Source organism: Felis catus, chromosome A1 (genome assembly GCF_018350175.1).
Source record: "Felis catus isolate Fca126 chromosome A1, F.catus_Fca126_mat1.0, whole genome shotgun sequence".
In the NCBI taxonomy this organism is placed as follows: domain Eukaryota; kingdom Metazoa; phylum Chordata; class Mammalia; order Carnivora; family Felidae; genus Felis; species Felis catus.
Genome location: NC_058368.1, coordinates 4450877 through 4472814, shown reverse-complemented (window position 1 = coordinate 4472814; position 21938 = coordinate 4450877). Strand labels below are relative to the sequence as shown.

General features: G+C 42.6%; 1 protein-coding gene across 10 annotated transcripts in view; it reads left to right on the top strand.

Annotated features, from left to right (window-relative positions):
* Positions 1-21938, top strand: part of MIPEP (mitochondrial intermediate peptidase) — a 200559-nt gene that overhangs the window by 14696 nt on the left and 163925 nt on the right. For all 10 annotated transcript variants that reach the window (XM_045041709.1, XM_045041790.1, XM_045041638.1 and 7 more), the window contains 6 exons: positions 104-167; positions 4497-4679; positions 5739-5895; positions 11121-11169; positions 12776-12836; positions 16233-16285. In XM_045041709.1, the coding sequence (XP_044897644.1) occupies positions 104-167; positions 4497-4679; positions 5739-5895; positions 11121-11169; positions 12776-12836; positions 16233-16285 (567 nt within the window). The remainder of the gene's footprint in view (positions 1-103; positions 168-4496; positions 4680-5738; positions 5896-11120; positions 11170-12775; positions 12837-16232; positions 16286-21938) is intronic.

Below are 21938 nucleotides of genomic sequence, written 5' to 3'. Positions count from 1 at the left end.
ACTTTTTCAGAGTATGGTTGAAAAGTCCAATTTATTTACCAAGAAAGTGATTATGTGAATAATTATTGTTACACATTGTAACCTGGGTTCGTTTTGTTTATAGGCGAGTGGCTGAACTGTTTATGTTTGATTTTGAAATCAGCGGAATCCACCTAGACAAAGAGAAGGTGAATATTTCCCCTCTGGTTTTTCCTCTTGTTTTGCTAACGTCCAGTTGGTTTCTTTGTTGCTGTCGCCCTTGTGTGTTGCTTAAATTCGTTTGTCATAAAAACTCTTAGGCTGTTTGTGTCGCAAGATACTTCGATTAGTTGGGTCTGAATGTAGTGCTCAGACTCTGCAAGTCTGCCACCCGTGACGATTCGGAATTAAGACCTTGCTTGAGACACTGGGGGTGTTTTAGATGTGCATTTAGATGGGCAATATCGGGAAAGAGGTACGTGAGCAGGAAGGCTGAGAGTTGTGAAGGTCGAGGTTGGAAGTGGACGCACAGGGAACATTGTTAAGAACGTGACAGGAGTGCGCGTGTTCACATTACACACGTCTTTGACAGATCCACATGGTTTTGTTCCGGAAACAGGAAGCAGGGGGTCTACAGTGTCTACCCTGGGACAGGAGCGACCTTATGCATTGTTAACACCCCTCCTTTCACAGATCCGGAAATAGGACAAAGTGATCTGCTCAAGTTCTCATCCTTAGTATCCAGATTTTCTAGCCCTGGCCACTTCTCTTTCTAGAACGCAGTATCCTACGAAACTTGAATGCCTCATTTCAGTATGAGGGCTGGGAGAATGGGGGCGAGTTGACCACCCCTGAAAATCCGCCCGCTCCACAGTTATCTCCCTAGTTGCCTGCAGTCTATTATGGTTATGCTTTTTTTTTTTTTTTTTTGTAGGTATGTTTCTCCTAATAAATAGAACACAAATCCACTTACCTGTTAATAGAGGTTAGTTCATCAGAGTATTCTAGAAAGTACAGGTCACAGTCTTGAGGGTATGTGTCATCTACAATAGGTAACATCATTTTGATTGGTGCTGGGTTTGAATAATGCTGGGGCTGCTTGTAAACACGTGGATGTGTTTATTTGGCTTTAAGGGCTCAGCACGAGACTCCTGACCGAACCCTGAGCCCACACATGCCTCCCAGCAGTCTTCAGAGGCTGACAGGCACTACTGTAAATTCATGTTGCTTAAAATCGGCCTCTCTTCAAGCCAGATTTTATTACCACTTCTCGGTATAATGAGTCCGCTGTTCTCTGAGTCACTCAAATAAAAATTGGGGGTTAGTTTGCATTTTTTTGTTCCCAGTACTTTCATGCCGTAATTCGTGACAGAATCCTCGGATCGTTCTGCAGAGCTTCTGCATCTGTCCCCGCCCCCCCGACAGCTCACCTTGAACCTTATCGCCACACTGGGCTGTCCTAAAGGTCCTGGTCTTGCTGACACTCATTATAGTTGATGGTTAAGCAATTGATAATTAAGCATTTGCTGTTTGAAGCATGTGTATTTCATCACATCTTTATAGCCTCTCTGAGGCGCTTGCTGTCGCTCCCGTTTTGTAGATGAGGGACGGGGGCACCTCGAGTTTCTGTGATCTACCCAGGGTCACAGGGCCAGTAGCTGCAGGAGGCTCGGACTCCAGAGGCTGCTCGCCAACCCGGCTCGGGTTGTCTGCTGGTCAGTCTGACCTGTCTGTGAATGCTGAAGTGATTTCCTTAAAGTCTTGGTGTGATCCTTACCGTCCTGCCCAGAACCTTTCAGTCACTCTCCATTGCCTATTGAAAAAGTATCAATGGCAGCTAATACGTAACGAAGAGTGTCCGTGGCAGTGCTCTCCCAGCCTTCCCTGTGCTCCCCCGTAACTCGTGACACCGTTGGACCACTTTCGTGCGTGGTCCCCATCCTCCCCCTGCCGTCTGCTCACCCGGCCCGCCTGCCGCAAGCCCCCGCCCAGGCTTCATCCTCAGACCACCATGTCTGCGAAGCTCTTACCAGTTCCCCAGGTGAAAGTTTGTATTCATCGGAACTCCCATTTTATGTATTTCATGCACATGGCATGTACCTCTTCCTGCCTTTTCTCGAAGCGGTTCCTGTGCGTTACTTGTCTAAATTACAGGCTTCTCAAGGACCAAGAACACGGGTCATGTTTTTTTCCAGTTTTGGCCTCAGCAAATATTGAATGACCGTATGGGAATCATAATAATACTAGCTAATACTAATCAGGTCTGGCATTCAGAAGGAAGATAGTGGAGAATACTGTCGTTCCTGGTAGAGAAAGTAGGTGAACAGTCTTATTATCTTATGTAATCTTCAGGAACCATGTTTTTGAAACTTTACCCAGAAGCGTTGGGTGTCAGGTCAAGGTCGGTTTTGCCGGCATTGAACTTGCTGCTTTTACGTCTTGAGTGTTCTTACAAGGGTAGCTGCCCCCCGCGCGGCACATAACTCCCTGGGAACTCATGAGCATTAAACATGCAAGTCAAGTAAACCTTCTGAATTCCTCTCTTATAATTTCTGTCTGTTCTCAAAGGTGCACCACTAAGACAGGTAAGAGGAGACACGTTACCCTTTTTAAAAGAGAGATCTTGAAAGAAACCCACCAACCTAATGTACAGATTATAAAGGCCTGTATATTTTTTTCTGTATTTTTCCCACGTTATTTCTTATTTTATTGTAAAGGTCTCGCATGAATATAATTGAAAAGCTTAAAATTAATGGATGTATATATTTTTTAGCAATCATTTGATAACTTAGCACAACAATCTCATAGAATTCTTAGAAGCGTGAATACTGCATCTTTATCCCAGAATGATGAAATGCTATGCCTAGAAAATTGGTGAGGGCAGGAAGGAAACCCAGTTTTTAATTCCAGGGGGACTTTAACAGGTGGTAAATTCTTTGAAATAATCTCATCACTTTATTTTTTCATAGTCAAGGTTTTGTGGAACATTTTGGAACTGTAGTGCTATTCCCCATCTTTTGCCTTTTTGGGTTATTCCAATGATTACCATTAGGTGGTGATAAATGGTCATAGTAGAAACAAAATAGGCAACAGGAAATCTGGACTAATAAAGACCTTGAAGTATCTGAAAACTCAGTTTTCCCACGAAGTTTGAATTTTCTGTATTGTAGAATTTTTGGTTATTAACATATACTTAATTTTTTCCCCAGCATCTTATCAAGTGTACATCACCATCTAAAATACCTTTTTAAAAAAATTTTTTTTAAATGTTTTTATTTATTTTTGAGAAGAGAGAGACAGAGCATGAGTGGGAGAGGGGTAGAGAGAAAGAGGGAGACACAGAATCCGAAGCAGGCTCCAGGCCCTGAGCTGTCAGCACAGAGCCCGACGCAGAGCTCGAACTCACAAGCCGCGAGATCACGACCTGAGCCGAAGTTGGAAGCCCAACCAATTGAGCCACCCAGGCGCCCCTCTTAAATACCTTTAAAAAAAAATTAGTGCTGCTTAACCATGTTTTGGGGTCATAGTACAGTTCAGAATGTGCTGACAGCTACTGACCCCCTTCCCAGAAAGACGTGCATCTGATTTCACCCGAAGCCTTTCACAGGTCCAGATGCCCGTCTAGTTTCCTAGTAACAATAACTGCAAATTCATCCTCGTCCTCCAGTAGAGCTGGCTGATTATGTGCACTGTAGTTAGGTTTCATTCAAAACATCCGTGTCACCCCTCGGCTAATACATGCTTTCTTAGGGGATTGTATATCCTCAAGGCGTGAATGCAAGAAAAAACCCCACATAGGTGTGCCAGCACCATCTAACATCATGGCCAGGGGCTCGGCGGGCTGACGGGTGCCAGGCATGGAGCCGGAAGATACAGTCGGCCCTGCAGGCTCCGTCTGGCTCTGCCCCCCCCCCCCCCCCCCCCCTGCTGGCCTTCTCTAGCTAATCAAGTGTGTGCAGAGGCAGAACTGCTAACGTGTGTCCCCTTCTGCATGCTCATTACGCTCTTGTGAAGACTTACAGTAATCCTTTCCTTCCCTTTGACCTTTCTGTCTAATCTTTTAGGATCGAGGATGTTTTCAAATGTGTCCTTCAAATACTCTTTTTAGCCCACAAACACTTATAAGTATCATATTGATTAGATTCAACTACCTGCTATTCTCTGATTCGCTTAACTAAGAGGTTTTTGGGGGGGATAGGGAAGGATTGTGTACCTCTCAATGTTGTTAATTTCAAAGATTATATAACCTAGGCATATCAGAGCTCTAGAACATATGTAAATATTAAGCATAGAAACACTATAAAAACCATAGGATAATCATTTTGTTAAGATATTAAATACATATCAAAAATAGAATTCACATAATTCGTAGTATATTATATATTTATGGCACAAGGAATATACTCAATATTCATTTCATTTAATATATTTAGTGTCTTATTCAATATGTTGCTTTACTGTCTTAATAGATGGTCTGTTAAGTCAGTTGTGAAATACTTTAAATGCCTTTAAATAACTTTTACTCCCTCCGCATGTAGCGTAAGAGAGCAGTGGACCTGAATGTTAAAATCTTGGATTTGAGTAATACATTTCTCATGGGAACTAACTTTCCCAACAAGATTGAGAAGCATCTCTTGCCAGAACACATTCGTCAAAACTTTGTAGTCGCTGGAAATCACGTGATAGTTGATGGTCTACATGCAGAATCTCCAGATGACTTGGTATGTGTATTCCCCTCGCTTTATAGTCTAGGTCTCATCTGTGTTTGCTACCGTTTGAACCCAAAATTCAGTGATAATGTAATTATACCTTTAAAAATGCCTGAGTGTTACTAAGCCCTAAAATTGGACTGTGGGATTATTAATTCTGTAAATGCTATGAATATGAAAATGGTTTAATTATTCATCTCATAAAGAACTCCTCATTTAAATTTGTTTTTATTAAAAAAATTTTTTTTCCTAAATGTTTGTTTATTTTTGAGAGAGACAGAGACAGAATATAAGTGGGTTGGGGGCAGAGAGAGAGGGAGACACAGAAGCAGAAGCAGGCTCCAGGCTCTGAGCTGTCAGTACAGAGCCCGACGTGGGGCTCGAACTCACGAGCTGTGAGATCATGACCTGAGCCGAAGTCAGACGCTCAACCGACTGAGCCACCCAGGGACCCCAAGAACTCCTCATTTTTAAAGTACGATAAAGAAATATATAACAATTACATTCTAGACTACCCAGATTCTTACTGCCTGTAGTCTTTACCTGGTTAAAGGTGCTTTATAGCACGTGTGTTGGGTAAAATTGGGTATGGTTGGGTATGTCCCTCCAGAACCCATGACCGAGAACTCCAGTCAAGTATGTGTTTATACCCCATGCTAGTTTCTGAATCTAAAAGCTTTATTCACTCTGTGTAAACCCTTATTTATTATTTTTTTTAATGTTTATTTTTGAGCGAGAGAGAGAGAGAGAGAGAGAGCTCATGTGAGTACAAGTTGGGGAGGGGCAGAGAGAGAGAGAGGGAGACACAGAATCTGAAACAGGCTCCAGGCTCCGAGCTGTCAGCACAGAGCCCGACTCAGGGCTTGAACTCACGAGCCATGGGATCATGACCTGAGCCGAAGTCGGACGCTTAACTGACTGAGCCACCCAGGTGGCCCATCCCTTACTTTCATTTTAAAGTAGTGATCACCTGTAGAACAGAGGGGGTCAGAGTTAGCCTATATTTTTATTGCGTGGGCCTCCGTGTCATGGTACTTATTATGCCTTCTACCGTTTACATTTTAAATGTAGGTGCGAGAAGCCGCTTATAAAATTTTTCTTTATCCCAATGCTGGTCAGTTGAGATGTTTGGAGGAATTGCTCAGCAACAGAGACCTGCTGGCAAAGTTAGTGGGGTACTCCACGTACTCCCACAGAGCCCTCCAAGGAACAATAGCCCAAAGTCCAGGTAAGCTTGTTTACCCAGCTTTTTAAAACAGGATTTTCGCAAAACTCAGCTTCTATTTTACGTGGCTCTAAATTAGCATTCTCTTTTAATGTCCTCAGAGCCCCACTTATTGAGATTTTCTGCCTGTTTAGATAGACCTGATCTTTAAATAGAGCCAGTAATTGGAAATATATTCTCTCCAACCGAGGTAGTTTATTTCTTGTGCACGTCGAGAGTGAAGTCATACTTAAATTTTCATTGATGCTAATTTAAATTCTGTTCATTTTAAGTCAGCCGGTTTCTGTGTTCAACCCAACCACGTCGGTTAGGATTAGGATGAGCGGAGGGGAAAGATCAATGTGTCTGCTGAAGACAAGGTTGAATATAGGCTAGGACTATAAAAGCATGTGGGTATATGAACCTCCTTTTCAGAGAGAAGAGTGCTGGATGGGAAGGTGGGAAGAAGCATCCTGGGGTTTGTGAAAGTCTTGCCTCGTGCTCTGCTGAGCTCTTTATGATTTATGGTATATAAAGGAAACGTTACACGGTAGTACAAATATAAGCGTATATAGTAGGTGTTCAAAGGCATATTAAATTGCCGTGATAGTTCCACACAGGGTCAGGAGCAGGGTAGTTGTGATGCTGGAACTGTTCAGTTCAAGATACCTGTCGGAGCTGGAACCTCCAAGACTTGGTGGTGGGTTGAGAGGGAGGAGGACACGGTGTGCCGGCTACCCTCGGTTTCCGGTTGAGCATCTGGATGGACGTGCCCTTCATGGGTTGAGAGGGAACTCTGGGAATGAACTCTGTGTGGGCGGAAGATCACATCGTTGATTCTGTTCTGTCTTTATTCCTTCCGTGCGTATCCCTTCTCTCTCTAGTATGTTCCTGTCTTCTCCAAAGTGTTCTTAAAAATGGCCATTTCTTTTGCAAGCAGCCGTCTCCCTTGACCCTTCGAGGCTCTCTGCGAAGCCGTAGGCACATCTCACTCCCCCCTTTGCTCATGTCGGTCCCTGCATGGGGAACAGCTCCCCCATCCCAGTCTGTCTGTTCAAATCCTATACGGTTTTCAGTGTTCAGCCCCAAACCCACGTCTTTCACAAAGCCTTTTCACTTTTCACTTCCCTTAGACGCCCTTGTCTCTGAACAATTTGTTACACCCCATTTAGCTCCTAAATAGATCGTAGGACAATTTGTATGTTTTTCTGTGGTCATTGTGGTCACCAGATTGTTAGGATGTTTTCTTATTATTATTTTATGTACGGTTGACCCTTGAACAGTGCAGGGGTGCTGACACCCCCCCCACATAGTTGAAAATCCACATGTAACTTTTGACTCCCCAAAACTTAACTACTGACAGCCCACTGTCAACTGGAAGCCTTACCAATGACAAACGGTTTGTCATCCGTATTTGGTACGTGATATGTATTATGTACTGTATTTTTTTTTTCAACGTTTATTTATTTTTGGGACAGAGAGAGACAGAGCATGAACGGGGGAGGGGCAGAGAGAGAGGGAGACACAGAATCGGAAACAGGCTCCAGGCTGTGAGCCATCAGCCCAGAGCCCGACGTGGGGCTCGAACTCATGGACCGCGAGATCGTGACCTGGCTGAAGTCGGACGCTTAACCGACTGCGCCACCCAGGCGCCCCTATGTACTGTATTATAATAAAGTAAACTGGAGGAAAAATGTTAGTAAGAGAAAGTACGTTTATAGTACTATACTGTATCTGTTGAAAAATATCCATGTGTAAGTGCACCCACACAGTTCAAACCCGTGTTGTTCAAGGGTCCGCTGTGATAATAGTATGATGCTTACTCTGGGCCATTATTCAGTGCCTCCACAGCCCTGTGAGGTAGATGTTCGTATCCACTTTATAGGATAGGAACCCAGGGTTAGTTCTTGTGCCAAAAAGCGTCAGGGCTGAACCCTAAACCCATGCCCTAAGTGTATGGTCTTTGTAGGCTGTTTGAGACCAAACAGATGTATAAAAGGCATCATCTTCGTTCTCTGTCATCAGCCATTGATTTGACAAGTATTTACCGAGTGCCCACGATGTGTCAGATATTATTGTAGGCCCTAGAAATAAATCAGTGTGTAACACAGGTGGAAATTCCTGCTCTGGAGCGGTTTATATTTCTGTAAGGGAGATAAGACCGACCTAAATAGGTAAAGAACACAGTATTTTATTAGTTAATACAAGCTGTAGAGAAAACTGGATGGGGAAGGGGTTAAGGAATGTGAACGGGTGTGGATTTTAAACAGAGTTGACGGGGCTGGGGGCGGGACAAATGAGCATAGACTTGAAGGAGGTGCAGGAATAAGCCTGTGGCTCTTAGGGGAAGAAAGTTCCAGAAGGAGGCACGGCAAGGGCAGAGGACCCTAGGTAGCTGGACACATCTGAGAAGCAAAAAGGGCAAAGTGGCGAGTGGAGTGAGCGAGGGGAGCGGGAAGAGGTGGAGGCAGACGCAAGGGGGAGCTGTGTTCAGGGCTTTTCCTCGAGTGAGATGGGAAGTCATTTGGGGGTTTGAGCAGAGAAGTAGGGTGATCTGTCTTACATTTTGATGGCAGGTCATGTCCTGCTGACACCGAGATAGGCTGCAGAGAGGTAAGGGTGGAGGAGAGGCCTGTCAGAAGGGGTTTTGCAGTAATCGTGATGAGAAAGATGGCGGCTTGACCAAAGTGGTGGCAGTGGAGTCATAGGAGGTGTCAGATTCTAGAGACACAGCATTTTGAAGGGGAACCAAGATTTTTAAGCTGATCAACTGAAAAGACATAGTGAGTTGCTGTCAACTAAGAGGGAGGGGCCTGGAGGCTTCGTTTGGTTCAAGTTAAGTTGAGGTGCCAATTGGTGTTCACATGGTGATGTTGAGTAGGCAGGAGTTGAGGAGAGGGCTCTGAGCCAGAGAGATAAATTAGGGTCTGTATTTTAGGGCATGAGTTTGTCTGAGGTGTCCAGGGGAGTGAGTGCATTTGAAGAAGAATGGAAGTCCAGGGACTGAGCTCTGGGCTCTCCCAAGTTTAAGACGTCAGGGATATGAGGAAAAGCCAGTCATGGCCGCCAAGAAGGAGCATCAGTGAAAGAGGAGGAAAGTGAACAGAGTGGGTGGTCCTGGAGGCCACGCCAGGAAGTGACTTAAGGGGAGGACAGTGATCAGCTGACTCAAATGCTGAGGACATGTGAAATCTAAAGAAGGTCGAGGATTGACTGCTGGGGTGAGCAGTGTGGATTCTCCAACCCACCGGACTTGCAGCTGCTAATGCCAGGTATCATTACGAGCAAATCCACTGCTCGCCAGGTGGTTAGCATGGTCGTATGTTAGAGTTGGGCTGTTGTGCACAGAGCCACAGAGGATATGAGTTTGTGTCCTTAAGGAATTTAAAATTTAGGTGGGGAGCTCAGTGATCTAAATATAAACAGTAATGCAGGTCAGTGTCTTTTCAGTGCCAAACGAGTGGTAAGTATAGACAGAACAATGCTAGAGGATTTTAGGAGTTCGGGAAGTTTGTCAGATGCTATGTAGTTGTTGAGGGTTTTATGAGGGAGGTGAAACTGGAAATCGGTGGTGAAGAAATGGTGAACTTTCAGCAGAGAGAAGGAGGTGGGAAGGGATATAAACCAAGGTTAAGGTGGGCACTCATATGGCAGGTGAATTAGGAAATAATTTTCCAGTGAGGCATTTATTTGTTTTCAGGGGCTTTCAAACTCATTTTTTTATTTTATTTTATTTTATTTTATTTTATTTTATTTTATTTTATTTTATTTTATTTTATTTTATTTTATTTTATTCTATTTTATTTTATTCTATTTTTATTGTTTTTATTGTTTTTATTTCTTAATGTTTATTTATTTTTGAGACAGAGAGAGACAGAGCATGAGTGGGGGAGGGGCAGAGAGAGAGGGAGACATAGAATCCAAAGCAGGCTGCAGGCCCTGAGCTGTCTGTCAGCACAGAGCCTGACACCGGGCTCGAACCCATGAACCGTGAGATCATGACCTGAGCTGAAGTCAGATGCTTATCCGAGCCCCCCGGGTGCCCCTCATTCTTTTCAATATGACAGTTTTCCAGGTAGATTGAGGTAGATCTTTCACATGTAAGATAGCTAGAAAAACAAAAATGGGTGAAAGTGAGTAAAAATCTCACTTAGGAATAAAAGCACGCACAGACTTACTTGAACATACTTCTCTATGGCAGCTGGTATGATATCCTAAAATAAGCTTTCATTTTTAATGAAATAATGTTTTTTTCCTAAAAGGCCTAATACCATTTAATATGGCACATGGGGCAGTGTTTCCAAGATTACTGTTTCCAAGGCCGTTAAATATCGATAGTGGCAAGAAACCCAGAGCTTCTTGGTTTAGGTTAACCTCCGTTCTTTTCTCAGGCTTTTATTTTACTCAGAAAGGAGATAAATTGGAGACGGCGAGAAACTTAAAACCATATACAAGATCATCTGGAAAATATAAAAACAGTGTTTGTGGCAAACTCTAAAACGCATGTGAGAACTCTACACATAAATCAGTGGCGGAAAGTGGCAAATTCAAAAGTACACACGAAAAATTCCCCGTCATGGGAAATAATGACAGTTGTACCATATTGCCTTTATGAGTTTGTAGTATATAATGACTATGGCTGAAGTCTTTAAGTGATTAAAAAAAAAATCCTAGCGGAGCTTAAATTTCTAAGGTTCTAATTTTGTTTATTTTCTTTTGGTGTTGATCCTGAATAGATTATTCTGCAGCTATATATAAAAAAGAAATATAGCTCTCCGGAAAAACATTGATTTCTAAAATCTAATTTTCAGTGACTCACGCTTCAAAATTACACTGGCTTTTATGAACAAATCAGAGTCTGGCTATTTTTTTTGAAACTCGGGCAAAATTAAGCAGGTCTAAGAAAAGTATTTTTTCTCTTACACATATGAGTAGATAGAAACACATTGAAAATTTGGATTCTTTTTTTTAACCTCCCCCTTCACTCCTTCCTCTGGGGTATAATCGAAGGGTTTGGATTACTACTATGTTCGTTAAATTTGTTTTCTGATAAACTGATCATCATCATTTGGAAATACTTATGCCTAGGATATGTTAGCAACCCCGACATATCTCTTTGAGGGCATTTGAAAATGATCTCTTTAAGGGCATTACAGTGTATAGATTATGACTATTACATTCTAATTTTAACAGGTACGTTCATTATATTTTATGTAATTAAAGACATTTTCTTTTGGATTTCATTTTAGAGACGGTCATGCAGTTCCTTGAGAAGCTATCAGAAAAACTTTCTGAAAGGTTAGTTTTTGTACTACTCTTCAGATGTGTATCATGTAGGTTTTTCTTCTTTTTCATTTTTTTAAAATTCATTTCATTCATTTTTGAGAGACAGAGAGAGACAGGGCGTACGCAGGAGAGGGGCAGAGAGAGAGAGACACAGACAGAATCTGAAGCAGGCTCCAGGCTCTGAGCTGTCGGCAGAGAGCCTGATGTGGGGCTCGAACCCATGAACTGTGAGATCGTGACCTGCGCCAAAGTCGGACGCTTAACTGACTGAGCCACCCGGGCGCCTTTATATAAATTTAGAAAAAATTTGAAGGTGACCTATTAAGAATGTAAGTGTGGGAATATCGAGTCAGATCTATGGCCGAGTCGGAAGATTGGATTAACAATGAGGAATACTTTGAAAGCACATAGCTGTCTTCCCAAGGTGACAGTCGTGAAAACTTCGGCTGTCCCCTCTGATTAACCAGTTCATTGTCTTAGGAACCCATCATTGATGTGTAATTAAAAAATGTTTCCCAAACCTTTTTGGAACTAGATATTTTCGACTCCTGCCACCAATATTACAAGCTCATAAAGTCGTGTTTCTCTTCTTTTGGCCTAAATGTACATGGCTCATGGATGTGGTAGATTGAGCTGTGTTTTTGATCTTAAGAATGATCTGCCTCCCCATCTGAGTTCCTTTGTTGTGGCCCTGCCTTCCATTCTTGATCGTGCCACTTGTCCTTTGCCGGTGCTTCTCTCGTGCTTTGTTGAGAGGCCACACTCCGGCAGCCTTCAGAGACCGACGGTTCCAGAAGGAGGCGTGTCACGGCTGCCTTATTCTGCTGCCTGGAATTTCCTTTGCCTTTTGACCACCAGCACGTTGAATTTATCTCAGATTTCCATTTTCTATTATTATAAATTCACTCCTGAGCACCCAGTCCTCTCTAACTTGGATTATATTTTAAATTCTAAAATTTTCTTTTAATCTAGTGAATCACTGTGGCTTTGATAGAATGAAAAGGAAGTATTAATTATGCGGTTAGTTGAGAATATACTCTGCTTTATTAGGAAAGTGTTAGTGTTCTTTCTTCCCTTCTCTGTAGCTATAGATTGTATTTTGAGCAAACATATCTTCAGAGTTTTATGGATATATATAGGTGTTAATTCTAACAGAAACTTCATATTCTATAATTTTAAGCACATATTTGATTATTGCCCAGCTAGAGTTTTCTTTGGGGAAAAAATATGAATGGAAATCTTAAATATAATCTCTGTTCATGTTTTTTCTTGTAGAAAGTTATTTGTTAGTCTCTTACCTTCTTAATGTGTAGCAAAAAGCAGTTATTTTAAGTTTTCTGGTGAATACTTTGCATGTTTGTGTAACATTGCTCATTTTCCCAGGCTTTAATACTATCAAAACCTTTATCTGTCTGCTAGGATGTTTTTAAGGTAGAAATGGCAGTAACTTACTAATGATATATTGACATCCCTTTTAACACAGGTAAAATGTGGATTGATACTGGCTTACATTTGCACTACAAATTACTTCTGATTTTATCATGAATATCGGAAAGGTACATAAACAAAATTATTAATGTAATTATTAAAATTTTGTCCCAATACACTTGTTTTACAGAACTATAAGAGACTTTGAGATGATACGAGGGATGAAAATGAAACTAAATCCTCAAAATTCTGTAAGTGACACTTTTACATATTTTTTTTAATGTTTATTTTTTGAGAGAGAGAGAGAGACAGAGCATGAGCGGGGAAGGGGCAGAGAGGGAGACACAGAATCCGAAGCAGGCTCCAGGCTTCGAGCTGTCAGCACGGAGCCTGATGCGGGGCTCAAACTCACGAACCGTGAGATCGTGACCTAAGGTCCAGTCGGACGCTTAACTGACTGATCAACCCAGGCACCGCGGAATATTTTTATTATAATGTAAACAGTCTATCAGCTGGGGTCCTTATCTTTTGACTCTAGAACTTTCTTGTTATATGCTGAAGGTACATATAGTCTTGTTTGTTATCCCTGGACTTGGTTCTGATTCTTGGGTTTGGTGAATAAAGTATTGAAATACTTGATCCATACGTCTGAATCTGACATTTCTCGGCAATCCAGTATTTTTGTTGGTTAGTTGATAGAAGACACACACACACACACACTCATGCGTGTACGCACACCTATAAACGTATATTAGCTATGTATGTTCATATATACTCGTGTGAAGGCTGCTTCTATTCTATGGAAAGTGGGCTTCTCCGTTTGAAGCAGCCTTTAAGGAAGCTCAGTGGAGGACTGATCTGGCAGGTGGCAATTTAACCATCAGTGTTAACATTACAGTTTACTTTTTTATTTGCTAACTTCTGGCGCTCAATTAAATAGATCGATGCGGACTTCAAAGGATACCCCATCTTAAAACACTTAGGTGGTGTTTTCAGTCATAAGATTAAACGATTGCATGATCTTATAGTACAGACTTAAGTGTCTTTATGTCCAGAAGGATGCCCAAGTGATGGTGTGCCCCCAAAAGTGATGGGATTCCAGGTGTTAGGACCCTCGCTCTCATTTGGTTCAAGGGCGTTTACTGGGTTACTGGTTGTCTGCCTTATTCTCTTATAGGTCCTGTCGTTGGCAGTTCTTGATTTTGGTGCTGGCCGCTAGAGCCAAAGTCCTAGAGAACATCTAGGGGAAATGAGCCTTGCAGATTTAGAAACTATCTTCCAGTTTCTCAGATACAGCCACTAAGAAATAGATTAATGCTACCAAATTCACCAGTTTCAAGAGTAGCATGTCGGTTTGTTAATTTATGGTAGGAGCTGTCTAGCAAAGTAACTAGGGTCAGTCATCTGCAACTTTGGCTTAGTAGGTACATCCACTTAGGAAGCTAGGTATAGGCCAGAATTTATTTTGGTGAATATAGAAATAGAAAAGATAAAATACGTCGTCAGAAGCTCCTTTATTATAAGCTAATATGAAACTATCCTCTCTAGACATTTGGTATGCAGGTGATTCTCTAGATATTTGTGAAATGCCTGATCTCGTCGTGAACGGTACCACGCCAGAACCTGGATTTGCTCCAGGCCAGTAGTTCTCAAAGTGTGTTCCCTGGACCAGAAGCAGCAGCAGCATCTGGAACTTGTTAGAAATACAAACTCTCCAGTCCCACATGAGACGTGCTGTATCTCTAGCCCTACAGTCCTGTTCCAACAAGCCCTTCCAGTTATTTATCTTTTTCCCCTCTCTGCCCACATATAATCATTTACCAAATCCTGTGGATTCTACCTTCCAGAGAACTCTGTTCTCTCCTCTCCACGCCCATGGCCACAGTTCTGGTTGAGGTCATTCTTACTTCTCACCCAGACCATAGTTGTAGTTGCTGAACTACTTTTCTAGCCTTTGGTTCTGGCTCCTGATTTGGACTGCTTAGCAATGTGCTAAGTGTGAGACATAGGGTAGGTACTCAACACTTATTTGAAATATGAATGAATGAACGAATGAATGAATGACTTGCCATTAGAGGGGTTTTGCCAAAAAGCAGATCTGACTTCGTCACTCTCTTGTTTAAGATTTTTCTGTGGTTTTCTGTAATTCTCAGATTCACCTTCCTATTCCTTTTTTTTTTTTAATTTTTTTGAATGTTTATTTTTGAGAGAGAGAGACAGTGAGAGCCAGGGAGAAGCAGAGAGAGAGAGAGAGAGAGAGAGAGAGAGAGAGAGAGAATGAATCTGAAACAGGCTCCAGGCTCTGAGCTGTCAGCACTGACTGAGCCACCCAGACGCCCCTCCTATTCCTTTTTTTAATGTTTATTTACTTTCAAGAGAGAGACAGTGAGGAGTGTGGGAAGAGAGAGGGTGGGGGGAATCTCAAGTAGGTTCCACACCGTCAGCGCAGAGCTTGAAATCACGAATCACAGGATCATGACCTTAGCTGAAATCAGGAGTCAGATGCTTAGCTGACTCCGGGAAGACTTCTCGTGTAAGAAGACACTTGAGCAGAGCCTTGGGAGAAACGAGGCAGTGCCCCGCACACGTCACGTAGGGCAGAGCCTTCTCAGCAGAGAGAGCAGCTGCCCGTTGTGCTTGGAAAACGGGGAGGAGACCAGTGCAGTGAGGGAGGGCAAGAGTCGCAGGAGGCGGGCTCAGGGTTCAGGGCGGTGCAATCAGGTCATGTAGAAGGGAGATGGGAAAGCATTGGCGAGCAGAAATAACTCTTCCAGGGGCACCTTGGGTGGCTCAGTCGGTTGAGCGTCCGACTTCGGCTCAGGTCATGATCTCGCGGTTCGTGGGTTCGGGCCCCGCGTCGGGCTCTGGGCTGACAGCTCGGAGCCTGGAGCCTGCTTCGGATTCTGCGTCTCCCTCTCTCTCTCTGCCCCTCCCCTGCTTGCGCGCTGTCTCTCTCTCTCTCTCAAAAATAAATAAACATTTAAGAAATGACTCTTCCAACATTGTGCAGTAATGTGGATTGAACACTTGAGCCAAGGCAATCTGACTTCACAGCCTGGGCCGTTAGTCACTCCTGTCACCTGGACAGTTTGTGGGGAGGATGATCTTCCACAGATTCAGGCTTTTTTCCCCGTCAGTATTCTGTACCAGTTGTCAAAACCAACTATTAGGACAATGCTTCTTTATGACATATTTTCTTTGCCACGATTAGAGTTAATTCTCCCTTCGTTACACTTGAAATTGTTGCTTTCTTTTTGGGGATCCACCCTAAGCTTCCTGCTTAGATTTAGAAAGAACTCTAATCTTACCTTTAGAGCCCTAATCTTACTTGCAGTATGTTTTATGGATAAATACGTGGGTTACATGTTGGGAAAAATTTCAACATGGCTAATTTAATCTATTAATGTTGACTTTTATAAGTTGACATTGTACATTATTTACTTTCCCCCCCAAATTCTGGGACATTGTTTTTTTTATGCCTTTGTACTTATTGATTATAGGGAAGTCAAAATAAAGAGGTGGGCATTTTTAGGGTCTTTAAAAAACTTACCTGATATAATGGTTTACATCTTATAAGCTGGCTAAATTCTTGGTAAAAATTGCGAAGTAGTCAATAATTTTCATAGCAATGGATTTTTCCATTGTAGGAATTAATGCCTTGGGATCCCCCCTACTACAGCGGTGTGATTCGTGCAGAGAGGTAAGTTGTTTTGTTTTGTTTTGTTTTGACAAGTCCTTATAAATGAGAAGGAAGAAAGAAACTGTTTATTGAGCACTTTGTACAGTAATCGTGCAATGTGAGTAATCTCCTCACTCAGTTGCCCGCCTTAAAAGCCCGTATACGCTCAAGTCCGCGCCCTGCCCTGGCCTTTGCCAACATTTGCCCGCACATTCTTCGTCTGGTTTAACACCTGCGCTCTCAGCCTTAGTATTGTCTACCCTTCCTCCAAAGCCTATACTTGTATGGCTCGGGTCACTTCCTGGTTTAAAACTTTTGAATATCTCTGTGTGGTATCTAGAATCTGGCTTCTTCCTGGGAGTAGCTTCCAGGTTTTCTTAGTAGATGGAGTGTTTCGGGGGCTGGAAGTTTGGTTGTCGCTCGTTTCTGGCCCGGGATGGGTGCTCGGCAAATATATGTTGAACTAAGGAAGGAATAGAGTGGTACTGGGGATGGTGACATACGGTTTTCTTAGGTTTCCTCATTTTTATTTGAACATATTGTCAACATATTATTGGCACATCTGGAAGGATACATGGGAAATTAAGATTTAGGACAGTTAACTTGATTTAAGTCCTCCTCCAGTTCCGTAGTCTCCTCTTTGATTATATAATGGCAAACTGGTGGGTATGTTTGTTTTCCCCCCTAAATACACCCTATTTCTGTCATTTTTATATTTGCATGTAAACCCAAGAAATATGGAGGGCTGTTCAAAGTGAAGACATCTAAAAACAAAACAAAACGAGAAAACCCAAAAAACAAAGTGAGCACGTTTAGAAATGTTTGTGTCCCAAGCAACTTTATGTGTGCATTAGTAATTTTTGAAAACCCCCAAATCCTACCCTTCAACAGATTTTTAACATTTTTCTCTTACAGCTGCTTCTTGAGCTGCTCAGCTTTAACCACGAGAGTTAAGATTGATTTAGGTAGTGGACGAAAATAAGTTTTGTGCCTTTTTCTCCATTAAAGCATGTTGGCATACATCATGATCATAATATACTTAAGTTTGATTGGTATTCAGCTCTGAAGTCTTTCTGTTCCTCTGCATTATTCAAGTCTTACTTACAAAGCAGATTGTCTCCTAATACTTCGTCAGCTACTGTTTTTTATACATATATTTCAGACTCAGCACAGGCCTCCTTCTCTGTGGAAGCACATAAGCTGTCATTCAAAATCTGTCATCATTTGATTATGATACACAGTGAGTGCCCAGAATATGTTATAGCTTAATGTAGTCATTTCACAGGTGCGTTTTATGGCTCTGGAACTTCAGACCTTGCTCCTTATCGTTACAGAAAACGTATCATTTCTCTTCTAAAACTTTTTCAAAGAGAGATTTGGTTTGGTTATTTGTAAGGGAACACTAATTTTTTTTTTTTTATTAATGCTTTCCACATCTATATAAGGTTGTTAAAATTTTTTGTTCGTGGAAAGTGATGTAAATTAGATGTGTTTGTTTCTTCCCGAGTTTCACTCTGTGATTTTTATTTGTTATTTAGCTTTACTCTATAAGTGTAGGATGCCCAGGTGGTGGTTCTGTGGAAATTACTTGTGAATATTTGAAGACTTGGAAAGACATCGTCAATTATAAAGTATAAGCATTAATTAGGAGTAGGAGATCCCTGAGAAGTTTGATAGTAATCTTAAATAAAAGATACTGAATAAAAGGTGGTGACTTGCTCTTCTCCGTTTTTACCGAAAGTACAATATTGCGAAGTCTTTGTGTTGCTGACTGACTCTGGAGTCAGTCCTTAGGGATCTCTGAGCCCGCAGATAGATTGGGAGTTCTCTGTCCTCTGGACTGGCCACAGAGACGGGGGTTACCGTCCACACGGGGCAATTGTTGAGTGGCAACACCCCAGGCAGCATGGCGGTGTGGTCTGGAGTATGTCCCCTGACGTCTGGGGGGCCTGTGTGAGTCCTGGCTCCACCGCTAATGAGGTATCCATGAGCTTTGGAAAGAAAGTTCCTCGTCCTCTCTAAGCCTCTCAGCAAGGGTATCTATAAAATGGGGGTTATGACAGTCCCTACTTTGTAGGTCAGGATGAAATGAGATAATGTTGCTATTATGAGTACTAAAATAACATGATTATATGGAATTGGCCTTCTGGGGACACTCTTCTAGAGGATGATCTGCTCTAAGAGATGCTTTTTACGTGTTCTTTAAAATCTTTCGAAGGAGTGGTCCCTTCCCTCCGAAGTCTCCTCTAAGAAAACACTCGTCTCAAGTGTAATGAATATGTCGAATTAGTTGTAGAATGCTCATCAGACAAGCTTTTAAGGATAGAGAAGGGACACAGGGACAGGGAAGCGCACCTCGCCCCTGCTTCCCAGAGCATCACTCTGTCCAAGGAGGAGGAAACCCTGTGTCTGGCGGGCAGGGCAGCTCACCTCGGGTCGCTTTCCTCTTGAAGGCCACAGCCTCTTGAAGGCTACTGCCTTCAAAATAGAATTGCAGCCGTCATTCATGGCCTCTAGGATCCGTCCGGGCACAGCCCGCTTTTCTTTAACAACGAATACGTGCACACCCACGGTTATTTGCTGGGTATGGCCTGCCCTTCTGGTCTTTCCCACCATCCTCTTCCTTCACAGTTTTCCTCAGCCGGACGAAACCCTGCGTCTCGCACTTAGATCCCTTTGTGTCTCAGACAGAGCCCGTGTCTGGCAGCTAATAGTGTTCCCTTTGCCTTCCTTTGCTGTCTCACTTGTGAAATTTCGCCAAGGGTCCACGACACCTCCGGGTCTGCCACAGCCTCTGTGCTTCCCGTCACCACCATGCTTCCCAGCCTCCACGCGGCACCCTTGACCTTTAACGACGTGTTCCTTTGGTCCCCCGTGTTCAACACGTCTTGTCAACCATACCTTAACGCTCTTAAGAACAAAGTCTGTCTTATTTTTTCCATTTGTGGTTACGTGTGAAATAAACACTCTGGACTCTCGACAAATGCATTATTGGCGAATAGCCACTGTTGAAGACTGTGTCCAAAGCAATACTCGGAAATCCTTATTAAAAGCAATCCAGTTGTAAAGAGAATATCATATCGTATATTCGTGAATGGCTTTTTTCATCTACCAGATTTGTTGGAAGCGGGTTACCATCTGGGAGGTCTTCATAGTGCTCGTTTGTTGGCAGAAGTTTCCACCGGGCTTATTGGTTCTTAGAGTTAAGAAATCGCCAGCTCTTCCAGGAACACAGTATAACCTACCTGGTCTCCACCAGGGGCTTTACTGAATTTACTTCAAGTGTCCATACTAGGTCATGTGTTGGGCTCTAAACTCCGTTCAAAGAAGCAAGAAAAGGGATGCCGAAATGCTTCAGATGGGATCGTAAGAATCGGGGGGTTTAAACATCGATTTTCAGTAGCTTAAAAGGCAAATGATTGAGTTTTGGCTTGAGATTTCAGTAATCTTGATTGACAAGAGTAGGCTGAGAGGCACAGGTAATGGATGAGAAAAGAAAGCGAAAACAGAACGGTTTGGATTGGAGGTTGAAAGGACGGAATGACGTGAGGACTGCTAAATCCTTGTTAAATTCCTCTGCTTTCAAGTAAAGACTTAAATAAATGTGTGGTTTGACACGAAACAAAAAATAGAAGGCTTTCCTTGGTTTGAGTTTTTCTTCAAGTTAACCCCTGGGACCTTTCTTTTTTTGCTTTTATGTTCAGATTCCTTTCAAGTTTCTTAAATGTTCGCCTAAAGAAAGAACCTATTACAAGTGAGGTGAGAAATTAACGTGTCTTCAAACCACCCAGGGTTGGTCCTGGGAAATAGAGGCATGAGTGACCGATGGAAATCTTAAAGAGCACAGAAAAATCTTAATTTTCTTTTTCAAGTTTTAGTGTTGGAGTCTGCATGGCACAGGAAAAGTCATTCTTTACAAAACTTTTTAAAACATTTATTTATTTTTGAGGCAGAGAGAGACAGAGGGTAAGCGGGAAAGGAGCAGAGAGAGAGGGAGACACAGAATCCGAAGCAGGCTCCAGGCTCCGAGCTGTCAGCACAGAGCCCGACACGAGTCTCGAACCCGTGAACCGCGAGATCATGACCTGAACCCAAGTCAGACGCACAACCCACTGAGCCATCCAGGCGCCCTGAAAAGTCACTCTTTAAATTATGAGAAGTACATATACAGTTATTTTATTTAAAATTTACATGGGATTTTTGAACAGGCTGTACATTTGTATGGTTTGAAAAGTCACCACAACTTTAAAAAGTACTCACTGAGAAATTTTGGTGTCATACCCGTCCCTGCTCACAGCACTCCCCCTTGCCCCTGTCCCCTAGAGGTAATCATTTTAAAGTTGTTTCAAGTGTCCTGGCAGTGTTTGATGTGTGTTTTCAATGCTGGTCAACTTTCTCTTCTGCCAACAGTGAGTTTCAGTGAGTATTACTTCATTAATTTTGGTGATATTTTGTAGATATTATTGGGAAGTGGAATTCAGTATTGTCTATTCTTTGCTAAGGGGTATTCTCAAAAGTTCGAGAGGATTCATTCACATAATGAAATAGGAATGTTTTCTGTTTTAAACTCTTCAGGAAACCCTGAACTTTCACAGACAGATGACTCTGTGGTATTTCAAGATAATAAAGATTTGTTTGATGTGTGAAATTGTATAGTTTATTGGCTAGTGTATGTGCAGTGAACTTGGTGCTGTCAGTGTTGAAAACCAGTAACATTTATTATGAAAACTTTCAAAATAAACACAAGTATAAAGAATAACATAGGTGGGGGCACCTGAGTGGCTCAGTCGGTTGGGCGTCCGACTTCAGCTCGGGTCATGATCTCACAGTCAGTGAGTTCGAGCCCTGCATCAGGCTCTGTGCTGCTGGCTCGGAGCCTGGAGTCTGCTTCGGATTCTGTGTGTGTCTCTCTCAGCCCCTCCCTCCCTCCCTCTCTCTTTCTCTCTCTCTCTCTCTCTCAAAAATGAAATTAAAAAAAACATAAAAAGAGTAACGTAGGTAACCCCATGTTTTCATCTCCCAAATTTAGTAACTATCCAAACTGTGCCATATTTGCTTCACTTATCTTTTTTCTTTCTGTTTCTTTCTCTCTTTCTCTCCCTCCCTCCCTTCCTCCCTCCCGTCCTTTCTTCCTTGTTACTAAACCTTTGACCTCATGTCATTTCACTTCAGCGTGTTTCTTGTGTACCTCTAAAGAATATGGATATTTTCGTACATCACTCCAGCACCATCATTGCCCAGGAAGGTTCACAGCAGTTCACTGGCACCACCTGATACTCAGTCTGTATTCATGTTTCCTTGATAGTATTGGGTCCGTTTTCTCCCAGGCAGCTTGTTGGAACCAGGGTCCACCCAAGACCTACACGTTCTATTGGTTTTTTCTGTCCCCCGAATCTCTAACTCTGTGGCAGGTGAGCACACGCCTTGCCCCAGCCCAGCCCCCCCATCTCTTTCGTATTATTACCTTGTGGCAGACACCAGGTTGCTTGTCTGACAGATGTCCCAGACTTCTGGGTCTACGCGATCGCTTTCTTGTAGCGTCATTTTGCTGCTTCCTCCGAAATGGATGTGACGGGACCCCCGTCATTTTTGGGTGTTCTGTCTCGTCTTACCGTTGCAGTTCAGGGATGACTAATTCTACGTATAAATGTAACAAATAAGCTGCGTGAGAGAG